Source organism: Hemicordylus capensis, chromosome 7 (assembly GCF_027244095.1).
Source record: "Hemicordylus capensis ecotype Gifberg chromosome 7, rHemCap1.1.pri, whole genome shotgun sequence".
NCBI lineage: Eukaryota > Metazoa > Chordata > Lepidosauria > Squamata > Cordylidae > Hemicordylus > Hemicordylus capensis.
The window spans coordinates 33,219,348-33,234,881 of record NC_069663.1 but is presented as its reverse complement, the minus strand read 5'-3'; the positions used below and the strand labels follow the sequence as shown (position 1 = coordinate 33,234,881).

The 15,534-nt window shown below is 45.9% G+C and overlaps 1 protein-coding gene across 4 annotated transcripts in view; it reads left to right on the top strand.

Moving 5' to 3' along the window:
- The window catches only part of KHDRBS1 (KH RNA binding domain containing, signal transduction associated 1), a 29,562-nt gene that overhangs the window by 9,146 nt on the left and 4,882 nt on the right, over window positions 1-15,534 (top strand). For 2 of the 4 annotated variants that reach the window (XR_008310924.1, XR_008310925.1), the window contains exons 2-10: window positions 1,135-1,259; window positions 2,045-2,161; window positions 4,363-4,509; window positions 5,805-5,938; window positions 6,077-6,106; window positions 7,225-7,438; window positions 10,465-10,532; window positions 11,050-11,108; window positions 13,837-14,029. Coding sequence is in view for 2 of the 4 variants with exons in the window: in XM_053268793.1 (XP_053124768.1) it covers window positions 1,135-1,259; window positions 2,045-2,161; window positions 4,363-4,509; window positions 5,805-5,938; window positions 6,077-6,106; window positions 7,225-7,438; window positions 10,465-10,532; window positions 11,050-11,108; window positions 13,837-13,934 (992 nt within the window). In the remaining 2 variants the exon portion in view is untranslated. Of the gene's footprint in view, window positions 1-1,134; window positions 1,260-2,044; window positions 2,162-4,362; window positions 4,510-5,804; window positions 5,939-6,076; window positions 6,107-7,224; window positions 7,439-10,464; window positions 10,533-11,049; window positions 11,109-13,836; window positions 15,270-15,534 lie in introns of those variants that run through there. The other 2 variants (XM_053268793.1, XM_053268794.1) reach the window with 2 other exon arrangements.

Here is a 15,534-nt window from a genome sequence, read left to right as displayed (position 1 = left end):
AAATTGGTTTCTATGCCTGAGTAATTCTCTTGGCAGTGTTTAACAGCTTGTAGTTTAAAACCTTTATTCTGTGTGCAGGAAAAAAATCAGGTAAATGTCAGGATGCTTCAGTGAGTTCTGTGAAAATTGATTCAATATTCAAAGCCTGAATTTGGGGGTAGAAGGGCTGCTGGAGGTCATTTAAAAACTATATTTGTAGCTAAACTTTGTACTTAGTTGTGCTCCAACTTAGGTTGTTACTTAATTTGGAACACCTTGTCATCTCAACCTTTTTATTCTGCTATTTTTATTGTTGGAGCCACCTTTGTTTGCTGTGCAGTTACTGAGTAAGCAGTCCCTCAGAGCTTGCATGGCATGAGTGTTCTCTTTCATGGATCCTTAGCAGTTGACGAAGTTCTACCTAAAACCATAATGTCAACATTTCCATTCTAGATGTTTCATCTAGCTCTGCATCAAGCAGGCCTTGGAAATTGGATAACAACCCAACCTTGTTGCTTGCAAATTGCATACTTACCAGTTACATTTTGGGAGCTTGGTTTTTATGTGGGGAGGCACAATTTAAAATATTTGTTGCTAGAAAGGACCATCTTGTTGCAAAATCACCTTGTAAAAACAGTCAGGCAGGAAAGATAAGGGAAAATATTTTCCACCCGAAGTTTCCTTCTAGTATTCATTACAGCAGGGAGGAGAGGCCCAGAGTGGAGGATTTCTAGGCACTGAGATCTTCACAATTTTCTCAGTAATGCTTGGGCTTCTGGAGAGAATTATCAGCTATGAATATTCATTTTTAAGTTGCAAAATTGAAGAGGCTCCTGATAAAATTACATGGGATGCTGTACAGGGTTGCTGCTTTTTCTTTTAAGTCACAAATAGCTAACATTATCACGCGGGGGGATGCACTCTAGTAGATTTTGTAGGCCTGGTTGCAAATTGGCTGTAATATATGAGTTAGGGAATCTTTTTCACAGTATTTGTGCCTTGAGTCAAGGCATAATGGGAGAAAGGTGTATAGAAGGGTTCCCTCTTGGCATCATCCACTTTCTGCTCCCAACTGTAAATGAGGTATGGACATTTTGCATGGTAAAAATCAGTTTAAAGAGCTGTCTCAATTGAAGTATACTCTTTCTCTTTTAGAAATTGACAAAATTCAGAAGGGTGAATCAAAAAAGGATGAGGATGAGACCTATCTGGACTTGTTTTCCCATAAGAACATGAAGCTGAAGGAACGAGTTCTGATCCCAGTCAAGCAGTACCCCAAGGTAAATACCAGCAGATTGCAAGCAGCAGCTTTTGCATGCTGCTGACTTGCCTTGTGCTGATGCTGTATTTCTTTTCTGCACTTCTGGCATGTCTGAGGATAGGCTTGAGGAACACAATGGCCCCATACAAACCTAATGCTAAACTCTTACTGAGCACTGTACGAATGAGCTGAAGGCATCTGCTGGCTTGCCCACCTGAAAGTTTCTGTTTTCACTTGAAGAACAAACTTCACCCCCCTGTTATGTACAATCTTTGAGTATGGTTCATTAACTTTAATTATGGCTGGAACAAGCCAGGAGATCAGACAAAGCTCAAACCATGATTAGATATCCTGGCTTGTTCTGACGGTAGTCTAGAACATGAGCCACAGTTATTCAGGTTCATATGTAATGAAACACTTAAAACGAACACTTGCAGTACAGTCCTACAGTTCCCTTGGGCTCATTCACATTGTGCTTAGACCATAGTTTTAACTGAGCCACTGTGTACTTTTCTTAACTGTTATAGACATTTTTCGTTGGGCTTTTAACAAAATTGAGACAAGATTGCCCTTTAGTAAAGTAATGAAGTGATCTGATGATGTTATCAGAAGAATAGTTCAGCTGCTAACATGTCTATACAAAAACACTGAAATGTAGCTCCCCCATGCTCAAAGGCTGAAGAGAGCAGAGTTGAAAATGTAGTAAGGTTATAATCGCTCTCTTTTTAATTGCATCACAGTTTTCACAGTAACTTCATTCTCTGGTATGAAATTAGGGGGCCGGAATCTGTTTTCTCTCCTCAGTTTAACTTTGTTGGGAAGATATTGGGACCCCAAGGCAACACCATCAAGCGGCTACAGGAAGAAACCGGAGCAAAGATTTCTGTTCTTGGAAAGGGGTCCATGAGAGACAAGGCAAAGGTAGGGGCTCTTGACTTGACTGCCCTAATGTTGCAGGATTTGTCCCATGGATGACTGGGCAGACCATGGCAGCCAAGCGTGGTGAGCACGTCTCCCCTTTGTTAACAGCACCTTGCCTTCAAGTACAACCCATAGTATCTGTCCCACTGTTCTACCTGACAACAAAAGCTGGCTTATCAATAAGACACAAACTAGATCAAAGTAAACACGAGATTTTCATTTAAAGCAGCGATGACTTATGAACGGCTCTGGGGCATTTTGAAAAATGTCAGTTTTCCCAGACATTACTTGTGATGTTACCTTTACATATAGTTTGTGTCTAGTTCAGTACTAGCACAGTAGTTACAAATGATTTGTGTCTGTACTCGAAGGAAAATGCTGGCCAAGCCTTGATAGAACTGCAGATTTTAGAAATGTCTGAAAGTTTCTGCTCAGTGGTGTCATGAATCAGAACATGAGCAGGCAGTTGATGTACAGAAATTAATTCTGTTTCTGGATACAGTATTTTAATATATTTAGACTATTTCCAGAAAACCTACAGAAAACCATGAATTTGTACAGCTTCGGAGAACTCTGTTTTTTTGTCGAGTTCTTGTTTTTTTCCGCATCCATGTGTGTAGAGGGCATTTTCAAAGAAAGCTGAGCTTTATTATAAGTTTGAGAGCTGCTGCCTCTTAATTGTCTAAAGCCACAGTAAGCAAGTTGGAGTTAATACTGGTGGACTGCATTTTTTCTTTGCAAAGCGTGGAAAGAGGAAGAAGTGAGGCTGCTTGCCCTCTTTTTTTTTTTTTTAAAGATGCATTTGACTCATCAGTTGCAAAAATGCTTTTAAATTAGTGTATGTGTTGTATATGTTTTTAAGCAAATCTCAAGAGCCAGAAGCTTCCTGGAGGAAGCTAGTTTAAGGAAGGGTACAGTTTAATAACTTATCTTAAGAAAAACGAATGCCTGTCTGTATTTAGAGTCTTGCTTTTAGAGTAGCTCTCCAATTTGGTATCTGTGTTTCATCCAGCCATTACATGCCATTCTTAACTGCCAGTAGACAGACAGCTGCTCTTAAAGACATTGAGCATGAGGATTGGCATGAGGTGTCGGCTGTGGTATGTGCGTGTGTGTTTGTGCGCACAAGCAAGCAACGGGCAGTCTCCTTTTTCTTTTTTGAATTGAACCTTATGGGTGGACAGTTATTAACAAACCAAAAGGTCAATATTGCTGGTTTTATACAGCAAGCACCACCACAGTTTCATAGACTGCTGCAAGCAGCAATTAAATTCACCTGGGTCAAACAATAGTGAAAGTCATAATAGGCCAGTAAAATGTTTATGGGATGGAAGAGGCAGGGCCACAACTACCCCTGAAGTCTGCTGGGCTCTTCTGGTTATTAGTTTCAAGGCCACTTAAACACATGCCCTAGTTTTAAAATTTATCTTCAGAGAGCCGTTCCTCCTTTCTAGCCTTCCGTTATTGCTTTTGCTGTTAAGTTCCTAACTGGTGCTGCTTCCACAAATATGTTTATCAAGGATTAATAGGATGGTGTCCTATATGGGTGTTCAGGGTTTGGTTCCAGCATGGTGCGTTGAACAGGGTCAGGTTTAGATATGGGTGGTAACCCAGGTTCAAAAAGCAAATAGCTCTTCATGACTTCAGAGGTTTCTCTCTCTCAAGGCTGTTGTAAAGAACCTTGTGCTCTGAAAAAATGCTATCAAAATTGTTTCCTTCAGAGTTAAAGTCCTGGCACGTGTGTGATATTTTGCAGTTCTGCTCTCAATCAAAACAGTGTGATCCTTCAAACAGTGTTGGGTTTAGCCCTTGAGGCCTAAATTCAGATCCCAGTTCAGCTCGGTACATATGAGTGGAAATCACTGGCTCAGAGAATGACTTCCAGGGGGTGGGGGTGCAGGAGAACAAGGAAGAACAGAATTGACTGGGAAGGAATGGAGAAGGCTATAAGGCTAAACTTTAAAAGTATTTGCATAGAGGAGATGTCTGAAAACAGTGTGGTGATTTCTAAGATGTGAAACACAGTCTTTGGTGCAAATGTCTTAAGTCTTGTTGTATAAAAACTCTGAAAGGCTGCTGTTGGCATCCATTTTCAGACTTGGCACAGGAACATAAGCCCGACACTCTGTGAGCAGCAAGTAAGAATTGTGCGTGGGTCAGGCTGGTGTCTTTGCTTTAAAGTCTCTGGTCATGTATTTCAGGAGGAAGAATTGCGCAAAGGAGGTGATCCAAAGTATGCGCACTTAAATATGGACCTGCATGTCTTCATTGAAGTCTTTGGGCCACCCTGCGAGGCTTATGCTCTAATGGCACATGCCATGGAAGAGGTCAAGAAGTTCCTTGTTCCGGTATGTAACCCAGCTTTTCCAAAGAAAGACTGGCTTGGGCTGCTGGTTTTCAAAGTAGGTCAGCTGTGACAAGGTGTCTTGCTTAGCCAGAGAAGCATAGGAGACCTGTTTGGAATATTCAGTGAGAAATAGGTATTGTAAGATACACCAGAGTTTGGGTGATTTGTAGTCCAGATGTAGGCATGTTTGCTCAGAAGTCTCATTGTGTTCAGTGGAGTTCAGGCCCTGGCTTCTCCAAGATAGGGCTGAGGGAGATTCCTGCCTGCAACCTTGGAGAAGCCGCTGCCAGTCTGTGAAGACAATACTGAGCTAGATAGACCAATGGTCTGACTCAGTATATGGCAGTTTCCTATGTTCCTATGAGTGTGCTCCAAAGTAAATATGCAGACAATTGCAGTTTCAGCTGAACAAGAACTACCCAGAACATTGTGTGTGTGACACAAGAGGGACTCGTCCTAATGAGGCGGGGTGTGGGGGCAGTAGAAGCACAGCTGCTTCTCCTTCCCGGAACTCCATTTGCTCCTCTTTCCCACCCCACCCCAGTGTTAATGAGAGCCACACAGTTGGCAGGCTGGCCATTTATCAGGTGGAGCTTCACAGTTAACCACGCAGCTCTACCTGATGAATGGCCAGCCTGCAGGGAGGAGAGCATACAGCGCTCCAGGAAGGAGAGGCAGCTGTGCCTCCTTCAATTTAACCAGAATTGCTGCACAGACATGTCCTCAAAGTCAGTGGCTGATCTCGAGACTCTTGCTTGGAAGCTGTCTGTGCCTTTTGGTCCACTGAAATCACCTGACAACTTCTGGCTTTGCAGTATTACTCTTAACAGGCCTGAGGAATCCCCTTGGCCAGGCTGGCATTAGAAACTAGATTCCCTAATGGACAGTGTGAAATGCTGGTTCCTCAGCTGCTCATTCTGCAGATTGCCTGGAGCAGCAACCCTGGGGAGAGCAGAATGCATGAAGCTGAGGTGCAGGGGAAAGAGGCAGCTCAGATTCACTAGTGGGCATTTGCTCTTTAGGCCAAGTCCAGCTCTTGTCTCTTATGAGTGGGAACAGCAGCATTTGTGCTCCCAGGGCAGCCAGCTCTGAAAGCATTTGACCAGCAGAGAGTCCACTGGCTCTGAAGGACACAGAGAAGTCTTTTGTGACAGCTGGTGTGACTTGGGCAGCTGCTCTTTCCAAGAGCAGCAGCAAGGGGCACCCATAGCTACCCCTACAGCAATGCTGTTTCACGTGGAAGCAGCTAGTGTTTTGCACATCCTGGAAGTGAACTCCCTCTTTGTTTTTGCTTAGGACATGATGGATGACATCTGCCAGGAGCAGTTTTTGGAGCTTTCCTACCTCAATGGGGTGCCGGAACCGACACGAGGCCGAGGGATTCCTGTGCGAGGAAGGGGAGCTGTGCCCCCGCCTCTGCCTGTTCCTAGGTAATGAATGGAAGCCTTGCTAGAGATGAGCTCCAGCTGGTTGCAGTCATGTCTTTAAGCTTTACAGTTGTGCTGCTGGCAGTATGGGGAGATGGAGAAGCGATGTAGACTTAATGGATATTTCAATTTTTCTTTTAGTGTGTGGAGTGGGGCAGCCTTGCTGAAAAGGTGAGAGGCAATAGAAAAGGCACTCAATTATTCCTCCTAGGTGGTGGGTTTTGAGCCTTGGTCTGATTACGCACTGACAGGCCATGTCTTGTTCCTCGTGTAACTGGATTAGCTGGCACATTGTGTGTGGGGGGGAGGAGAGAGCATTTCCTGGCATCATTGTCCCATTAATTGCAGACCAGCTTTCCCTCGACCTGCCCCATGATCACATGACCTGAGCTGGCACTCTGCTCCATGCAAGTGCAGCATCTGACATTCTGAAGTTTCGCTCCCATTTAAAGAGAGTCTTTAGTTCTCAGGGTTTCATGAAGAAGTTATGGTACTGGCTACATGCTTCTAGTCTCTCTCAAACTAGATGGGATTGGGGAGGATATAGTTTTGAGTGCCCCGCTCTGCTACCTTCTGCTCTGCCATCTCTACTTTTTCCAGACATTACTGGGCCTAGACATTGCTGCGTCATAAAATTCCTAATCCCCTTGCCTGCTACTGGGCCTCTATCCCTCATTCATTTTCTTCACTTTCCTTTTTGGCACCCCTTGTCTTTAATCATTTTTTAATCCAGATTATTTGAAAACCTTAAATCTTGAAATCAGTTGTATAGGGTTTGTACTTGCATTTTTTCCCCTAAGTATAGAATCTGGTCATTGTGTTTCATCACAGAGTGAAACTTCATATACAGAAAAGGTTTCCCTCCCCCCATCCCCATATTTCTTTTCTTTTCTCTTTTGTTTTCTCTTCCACTTTTTCTTCCTCTTTTTCTTTTAGAAAAGGCTATAAAAGGCAATATTCTGCCCATATCTGGGTTGTATGTTGGCTGTATGTTGATCTGGCAACTGACACTCCACTTTATCTTATCTGTGTATAAACTGATGCTGGTAGTTACTTAATCTTTGTTGCTTATTCTGTCTAGGTTTCATATTCAGGCACTTCTGGCTCTGCTTCAGTGCTTCCTAGAGCAAGTCTTACCAGAGTTAATTTTGTCATTGATCTCTGCTGCTAAGCCTCTACAACCTTTAACTTCTCTATAGGCAACAGTTCTCTGATCAGACTTAGTGGGTGTTCAGAGCATCGCTGGGCACACAGACTGCATATGCCTGACCATTTCCCCCTCTTTGTAGGGGACGTGGTGTGGGACCACCGCCGCCGCCTCCACGTGGAGCCCTGGTGCGAGGGGCTCCCGTGAGGGGTGCCATTGCCAGAGGAGCAGCTGTGGCCCGTGGCGTCCCCCCTCTTCCAGCGGTGAGAGGCGCCCCTGCCCCCAGAGCTCGGGCTGCTGGCATTCAAAGAATACCGCTTCCTCCCCCTCCGGCACCAGAGTCCTATGAAGACTATGTAAGAAACTTTTAAACTGCACTCTTGAGAGTCTGAAGGCTGATCTCTAGTGCATGAAATCCTCGCCCTCTGTCTGGGTGTCACATTATTAGAAGAAGATAGCATTTGACTGAGAAATCCAGAGAGAAGCAGTGCTTTGCATATGCTATGATATGGATCCTGTGCAGCAAATTCTTGTGTTGAGCACTTTATGATAACCTTTGGATCTGGCTGCTGCAGAACATAACAGCACTTGAGAATGCATTGGGCTGGCTCACATTAGAGCAAATAGGACCAAGCAGGTGGGAACCGCTGCAGCTTACCTGTGCTTTGTAAATGCACTCATGGCTAAGGCTCTGGTGTTTGGCTGGTTCGGGACCCTGGCAAAGGACTGCTTGTGTAGCCTAGGCAAGCTGGATTCTTTGAGAAAGTGTGAAGCCAGCAGACCTGTGCTGCATTTAGGGGAGGGGGGGGCGGTGAATACAGCAGAATAACAAAGTTCTAAGAACCATTCTGTAGCAAACCTCTGTACACTCGACAGACCTATGTAAAGAAACAAGAGGGACATAAAGAAGGGAAAGAATTCATGGATGCTGGGAAACATGTATTGAATTTGGATTTTAAAATCCAAGTAAAACTTCTATTTTCCTGCACTTGTGGACTTTTTACCTTGTTGTGCAGAAGTATAGCTGGAACAAGGCATGTACAGGTGAAACTCGGAAAATTAGAATATCGTGCAAAAGTCCATTAATTTCAGTAATGCAAATTAAAAGGTGAAACTGATATATGAGACAGACGCATTACATGCAAAGCGAGATAAGTCAAGCCTTAATTTGTTATAATTGTGATGATCATGGCGTACAGCTCATGAAAACCCCAAATCCACAATCTCAGAAAATTAGAATATTACATGGAACCAAGAAGAGAAGGATTGAAGAATAGAACAATATCGGACCTCTGAAAAGTATAAGCATGCATATGTATTCAGTACTTGGTTTGGGCCCCTTTTGCAGCAGTTACTGCCTCAATGCGGCGTGGCATGGATGCTATCAGCCTGTGGCACTGATGAGGTATTATGGAAGACCAGGATGCTTCATTAGCGGCCTTCAGCAATTCTGCATTGTTTGGTCTCATGTCTCTCATCCTTCTCTTGGCAATGCCCCATAGATTCTCGATGGGGTCAGGTCAGGCGAGTTTGCTGGCCAATCAAGCACAGTACACTGTATACTTTTCAGAGGTCCGATATTGTTCTATTCTTCAATCCTTGTCTTCTTGGTTCCATGTAATATTCTAATATTCTGAGATTGTGGATTTGGGGTTTTCATGAGCTGTACGCCATGATCATCACAATTATAACAAATTAAGGCTTGACTTATCTCGCTTTGCATGTAATGCGTCTGTCTCATATATCAGTTTCACCTTTTAATTTGCATTACTGAAATTAATGGACTTTTGCACGATATTCTAATTTTCCAAGTTTCACCTGTATTTGTTGCATTCATAGTTGATAGTAGCTGGATGCAAATATAATAAGCCCAGTCCACCAAAGCCCTGTTCTCTCCTTGCAGATCCAGCTAAATTGAAAGTATCCTTGTTTCCCATGACATCTGAACTAGGAAGTTGTGGTTTAATCACTCCCTACAGACCAGAATGCCTTCAAATTAGCTGGGCACACAAGAAGAGTAGCGACGTGGGCTCAGTACTTGTTCCCAGTCACACTGGAAACAAGTACTGAGAGAGCTAGTCTTGTGGTAGCAAACATTAATTGTCCTTTTTCCTAAGCAAAAAGGTTTGCATTGGGATGGGTGGCTGCATTTGAGCTAGTGGTGTGCCCGAACCGGTCCGGCGGCCATTCCAAAGAATGGCCGAACTGCCGGACCGGTTCGGACTGGGCTGGTTCGGGTCCGGGTGGGGGGTATATCTTTAAGGGCGGGGAGGGCTTGCTTAGCCCTCCCGCCTCCTTGCCCCCGCCAGCGCCCGTATTTAACATTATAGGGGCGCTGGAAACCAGCCGGGCCTCCGATCGCCGGAGGCCCGGTCTACCCAGCGATCGGAGGCCCGGTCTACCCGGCCCTTTCCCGGCGGGTAGACCGGGCCTCCGGAGAACGGCGTGGTTTGCGGCGCGCGCATGCAAGCCACCATTCTCCCGGAGGCCTTCCTAGCGAGAGGAGCTCTGTGCCGGAGCTCCTCTCGCTTAGTATCTACCGACCGGGTGAGCGACTGGGTGGGTGGGGGGGGGGGCGGGCGGGCAGCTAGCTGGGAGGGAGGGCTGGATGTTTTTAAGAGTGATTTCGCGGCGGCGGCGGGGGGGGCGGCTGGTTTCCAGCGCCCCTATAATGTTAAATACGGGCGCTGGCGGGGGCAAGGAGGCGGGAGGGCTAAGCAAGCCCTCCCCGCCCTAAAAACAAGGGCCCCCTTCGGTGCCGGTCCGGACTTCTCCGGACCGTGCACATCCCTAATTTGAGCACTGTGAAATATTCCCCGAGGGCAGGGCTACTCAACTCCGGCCCTCCTGCAGATGTTGGCCTACAGGTCCCATCACCCCTATTGACCACAGTGACTGGGGATCCTGGGAACTGTAGGCCAAAAACAGCTGGAGGTCCGAAGTTGGGTACCCCTGCCCTGGGGGATGGGGCCATAGCTTAGCATGCAGAAGGTTCCAGGTTCACTCCTGGGCATCTCGAGATTTGTCTAGGAGAGACTCCTGCCTGAAACCCAGAAAAGCCCCTCCAGTTGGTGAAGACAATATCGTACTAGATGCACCAATGGTTGGACTCTGGATAGGGCAGCTTCCGATACTCCTCTGTCTGCATTTGGGCATTGCATAGAGTTGGAGGGAGGTGGTGTGTGAAACATTCCTAAGGGCAGCTGTTAGCCAGGCACCTAAACTTCAAGGCAGAACCATGGTGGGGGGTTGTCTCTGTGGTGGCTGTCCTCTACTTCCTGACATTAAACTTGTCTGGAGTTGAAAAAGCGCCCCAGTTTGTATCCTGTTTTGCTGTTATCCCTTTAGGGTAGCTAACTCCCTCGTCACTTATTTGTTTCAGGGCTATGACGATGCTTACGCGGAGCAAAGTTACGAAGGCTATGAAGGCTACTACAGCCAGGGTCAACAGTAAGTGCTCCCTTTGTCCTCTGGTTCCATTACGACACTTGGTTCCAAATTACTTGATGTCTTTGAGAAGTGCAGAGCATCCTTTTGCCTGGGCTGCTTCACTCTGTAAAAAGTGGCGGCGGCGGCAGCAGTATCTAGCATTCTGCGGGATCAGGGGAGGCAGTGTTTGTCCTTGTTCAGGTCCCTGTTGCCCAAAAGGCAGCCAGCCTGAAGTCTCCATCAGGCCCACAGAGTCTTTGTGCTTTCCTCTCCCCATGCCTCTCGTGGTGGCATGGAGCTGGGCCTGGAGTGCCATTTTCCATTCTGACATGGGCATGTGCGCCCAGTATTACCAGAGAGTCTGGTGTCCAGGCCTAGGGAGTCCCTAGTCATTGCAAGAAGCAAATGCATGAAGAACATCCACCCTTCAGACAGTGGGGCAGGAAGTAATCTGGCCACTCCCATTAAGCAGATATTCAGAAGGGGCACCCCCACACACCCCCTCAAGGAATAATGGCGCCTCAATCTGTTCTTGCAGGGAAACTGAATACTATGACTATGGACATGGTGAAGCCCAAGAGTCGTATGAAGCCTATGGTACGTCTGCATGTCCCCTTCCTAGGGCTGCATGGGAGGCTTCTGTGCCCTGTTTCTAACGTCCTCGCTGTCAGTTATTTCCTGTTTCTAGTGCAAGCACAAAAGACAGAAAGCTTTATTGTGCTCTATGCGTTTTGAGAGAAACTGTTTTGTTGAATGCAGTCTTGTCTACCTGAGAACTAATTTGTTTAAATGGATCTCTTGCCTTCATTTGATCTTGTCTGTTCAAATGAAGAGGCGATTTAAGAATCTGCTGCTGAAGGGGGCCGTAGGTAGCGGGTTTAGGATTCTGGATTAGAAACCCCACGTTCCAGGAGATTGTGTTCCCAGCTGTCATTAAGCAGCAGACTTCTGCACTATGGAAAGCAGAATGTGGTGATCTGTATAAATAACACTTCTGCTTGTCGTAGGGAGGGGCAGGGAGCTATGCAGGGCATTTAAAGGGCTGCATGTTTCTCTGCCCACCCCCCTGCTTGTATCCTAATAATGTGATACAGCTCTGTGGTGTGGCCACATTTAGAATGCCATGTACAGTTCAGGTTGCCCTGTCTCAAAAAGGGTTTCATAGTGTTGGAAAGGTACAGAAGAGGGCAGCCCAAGAGTTGGAACACCTTTCCTGTGAAGAACGGCTGAAGGACTTGAGTGTCTTTTCCCCTTGATAAATCTTCGAACCTGGAGTCATCCAGTGAAACTGGTTGTCAGAAGATTCAGGACCAAAAACTAGGGGTGTGCACGGAACTGCCAACTGCGGTCCGGCACCGGGGGGGGGGGGGTACCTGGGCGCACAGAGGACTGCAGGGAGTTTTTTAAAGCAACGTAGGGGAAGGGGCGGCAGGGAGGTGTCCTGCCGCCCCAATTACTCTGAACATTACGGCACCAAGCGGGAAAGCGGCGGGAGGGGTAAGTAAGCCCTCCCACCGCTCTTAAAGGTACCCCCCACCCCCGGACCGAACCACCCAGGTCCGGACTGGTCTGGAGGCTTTTTGAATGGCCTCTGGACCAGTCCGGGCCCATCCCTACCAAAAACCAGAAGAACTATTTCACACAATGTATAATGGATAGAACTTGCTGCCTCAAGATGTGATGATGGCCACTAGGCTTTTAAAAGGGAATTTAGACAAATTCATGAAGGCTTTGGAGCCTATTGCTAGCTGTTGTCATGCTAGCTCAATCGAACCTCCATCTCCAGGTGCAGTCTGCCACTGCATACCAGCTGTGGGGGAGGGCTGTCTCCTTCGTGCTCTGCTTGTGGGAAGCGGGGTGCTGGACTAGGTTGCCCTCTCATCTACTCCAGCAATTCTCTTATGATGGTAGCAACGCTTTGCAGCCCACCTTCAGAAGAGTAAGGGATAGGAACTTGCAAGGTCGGATGTAAACCAAAGCAGAAAGTCTCAGGGTGCAGAATTCTATGGGGCTTGGTTTCCTGCTGGCTGGCACAGAATGGCATTTGCAAAGTCCTAAGTTTTCCAGTGTGGAACAGGAAGTCGGCCTGGCTGCCCAAGGATTCTCAGCTGAATGAGGATAGGCACAACCAATGATGTGCAACCCAGGCTACTGTCGGAGCCCCCACATTAAGCCAGTCTGGCCTGAGAGGGCCTGATCCTCCCCCAAGCTGAGGTACAAGTGCTTAAACTGCACTTAAACTGCAGACTCGGCCAGATGTCTTGAGACTTCATTGCGGTGCCCCCTTGCCTCTGCCCCACCCTTTGGACAGGTGCAGCTTCTGCGCCTCCTTAGAATGACCAGTGCAGCACCTCTGCTCTTGCTGGCCAGCTTCCACAAAACAAAGGGGCCAGATTGCCTCTGGGCAGTAGCAGCTGGTCCTAAGTGCCTGGCAGGTGCCAGCTGAGGCACAGCTGACACTGGTTCCAGGCAGTTCCAGTTGCTCCTCTCTCTCTTGCCCTGTGCTGCCTGCAGGCTGGCTGTTCATCAGGTGGAGCTTCACCTCTGGACATGAGGCATGAGACTGCTGCTAATTAGTTGAGTCTCAGCCATCTTCCTTGGTGGCTGCTTTCTTGCAGACAGTGAGAAGAATACATTTTGTGGGCTGCTGCATGGGAACTGCAGGGAGCGGTTGGTAGCACAGCGTGTTTGCCTGTGGGGGCTTGGGGTATGGGTTTCCTGTAGGGAGCCAGGCATATCGAACTGAAAGGGTGGCTCTTTGAGCCTTTAGTCAGAAGAGAACAGACTTTGACGCGACCAGTTTCCTTCTGTTTTTGAAAGGAACTTGATATGTGTTCCAACGTCTACTTTCCCCCAAACGGCAGAATACTAGAGTTTTCGGAGGACTCTCTGTCTCTTATAAGACCTGTGCAGTCGTGTCCTGGGGCAGCAAAAAGGTGGGGGGGGGGGGGCGATGAAGCATGAAAACAAGAAACTAGGCCCCACTCTTGGCTTGCTGCGGAGAAGCATCTCTCTTTAAAAAAAATTCTAAAAGAAAACATAATTCCTTGCAAGCATGTCCTGGGGAGAGTTGTGTGCAACAATTTCTGCATTTGGGTTGTGCCCCTTGTGACTCTGTTAATCCCCTGGGCTGCTTTTTGGGCTCCTGGAAGTCAAAGGCCCCTCTACATCTTTCCCACTGCACCTAGGACCCCAAAGAGCGTGGCCAAAGTGCCTGGTAGCACTCTGAGGTTCCTCCCTCAGGGTCTCTGTTGGATTCATGAAGATCAAAATGCTGCCTTTTTCTCCTGTTCCAATGTCTAATGTACACTCTTCTTTTTTGCAGGCCAAGATGACTGGAATGGAACTAGGCCTTCGCTGAAGGCCCCTCCAGCTAGGCCAGTGAAGGGAGCGTACAGAGAGCACCCATACGGACGCTATTAAAGCATTCATGAGGGGGAAATGTCACTTTTGAGCAAACAGTTGTTTCTGATTCTTGTATCTCCCAGGATTCCTGTTGCTTTACCCACATCAGACAAGTAATTGTCTCCCTGATTTTTCTCTGGCTCCCTTTTTCTCCCACCTCATCCTCCCCCACCACTGACCCTGCATTCTGGCTTCTGTATGTAGTATTTTAAAATAAGTTAGATTTAGATGACCGGATTCAATTTTTAAGTGTGTAGATGGCTTTTCTTTCTCTGTTTAGATATATAAACACAACTGTACCTTTAAAAAGAAAATGAGTTAAAATGTTAGTTTCCAAAGTGAATGCTTGCTTAACAGTTATGAAACTAAAGTTTGTTAATCTTTAAGTATTTTTTGTTTTGTTTTTTTAGGCAACCCATAAAAGTTGTAGTTGCAGAATCCCAAAGTAGGCTACATTTCAAAATTCAGGGTTGGTTTTTTATGAATAAAAATCATAATGTAATGGTACTGACTGCCGCAGTTTAAAAGTAAGCTCAGATGTCAAAATGTTGCCCTTAAAAGTAGATTTCTTGGTTAATCTTACATTTTAAATGTTAATAGAAAGGATCCTCCTTAACGAATTAAACAGTAACTCTTTTCCTTTCATCGATTTAACTTTAAAAAAAAGAAAGAAAGTCATTAGGTTGGTCATGTTGGCTCTTCCCTTGTGGGTTTTGAAATCGAGCCCCAGCACTGAGGTGCTAGTGGAGGTGGTTTTCCAGCAAAAGGTATTCTTGGCATAACTCTGCACGGGGAACTTTTAAGAGAAATGGACATCTAGCTGCTCTGTAATTTTTATATTGCTCTAACTGCCCAGTGTTTTGATATTAGGAAGTATTAAATGAACAGTGGCTGTGCATTGTGTCTTTTTTTTTTTCCTTTTTCTTTTTTTTTTCTCGCTCAAAGGAAGAGCTGAACACTTGAGTGTTTGCAGTCCATAATGCAACTCAGGCTTAAAACTGGCAACACTGTCAAGCTTTAAGCCATTCCAATGACATGTTCAAGTGTGTCTTAACACTAGCATTATGTTAAAAAGGGACATTGCAGCTGGAAAAAAGAGAGGAGAAAGAGCTTCATTTTGTACATAGATTTGTACGCTGTCCTCCCATTTTGTTCTTGGAAGATTAAATGCTACTTCATGTGTAAGCCTGCCTAAATAGGTAGCTAAAACTTGTCAAGATGTCTGCAGCGGTTTGTCAATAAAGTTTAGTCCTTTTCTAATCAAAGTAAATGTGATGAATTGTCATTTTTTTTAACTTTGGTCAAGCAGTAAAATAGATTTTCCTCTTTCAATAAATTTAAATTAATGCTAAAGTACATGGTCTTGTTTTTTTAAAAGCAAAGAGACACTTAAAATCTGAAGAGGTTTTTAAAATGGTATGTTCTGAAACTTTAAAACTTTACCAAGCTGAGTGAGCTTAATTTTAAAAGAAAAATGTTTTTCACCCCCTGCAAGTTGAGCTCTGGTGTCACAAACTGGGCTTCCAAGTGCAACTTTGATGTTCCCTTGACTCTGGAGACAGCTGCCAGCTTTTGATCTGAAGTCTGTGGGGAGGGGCTCCAACACCAGCCCCTCTGA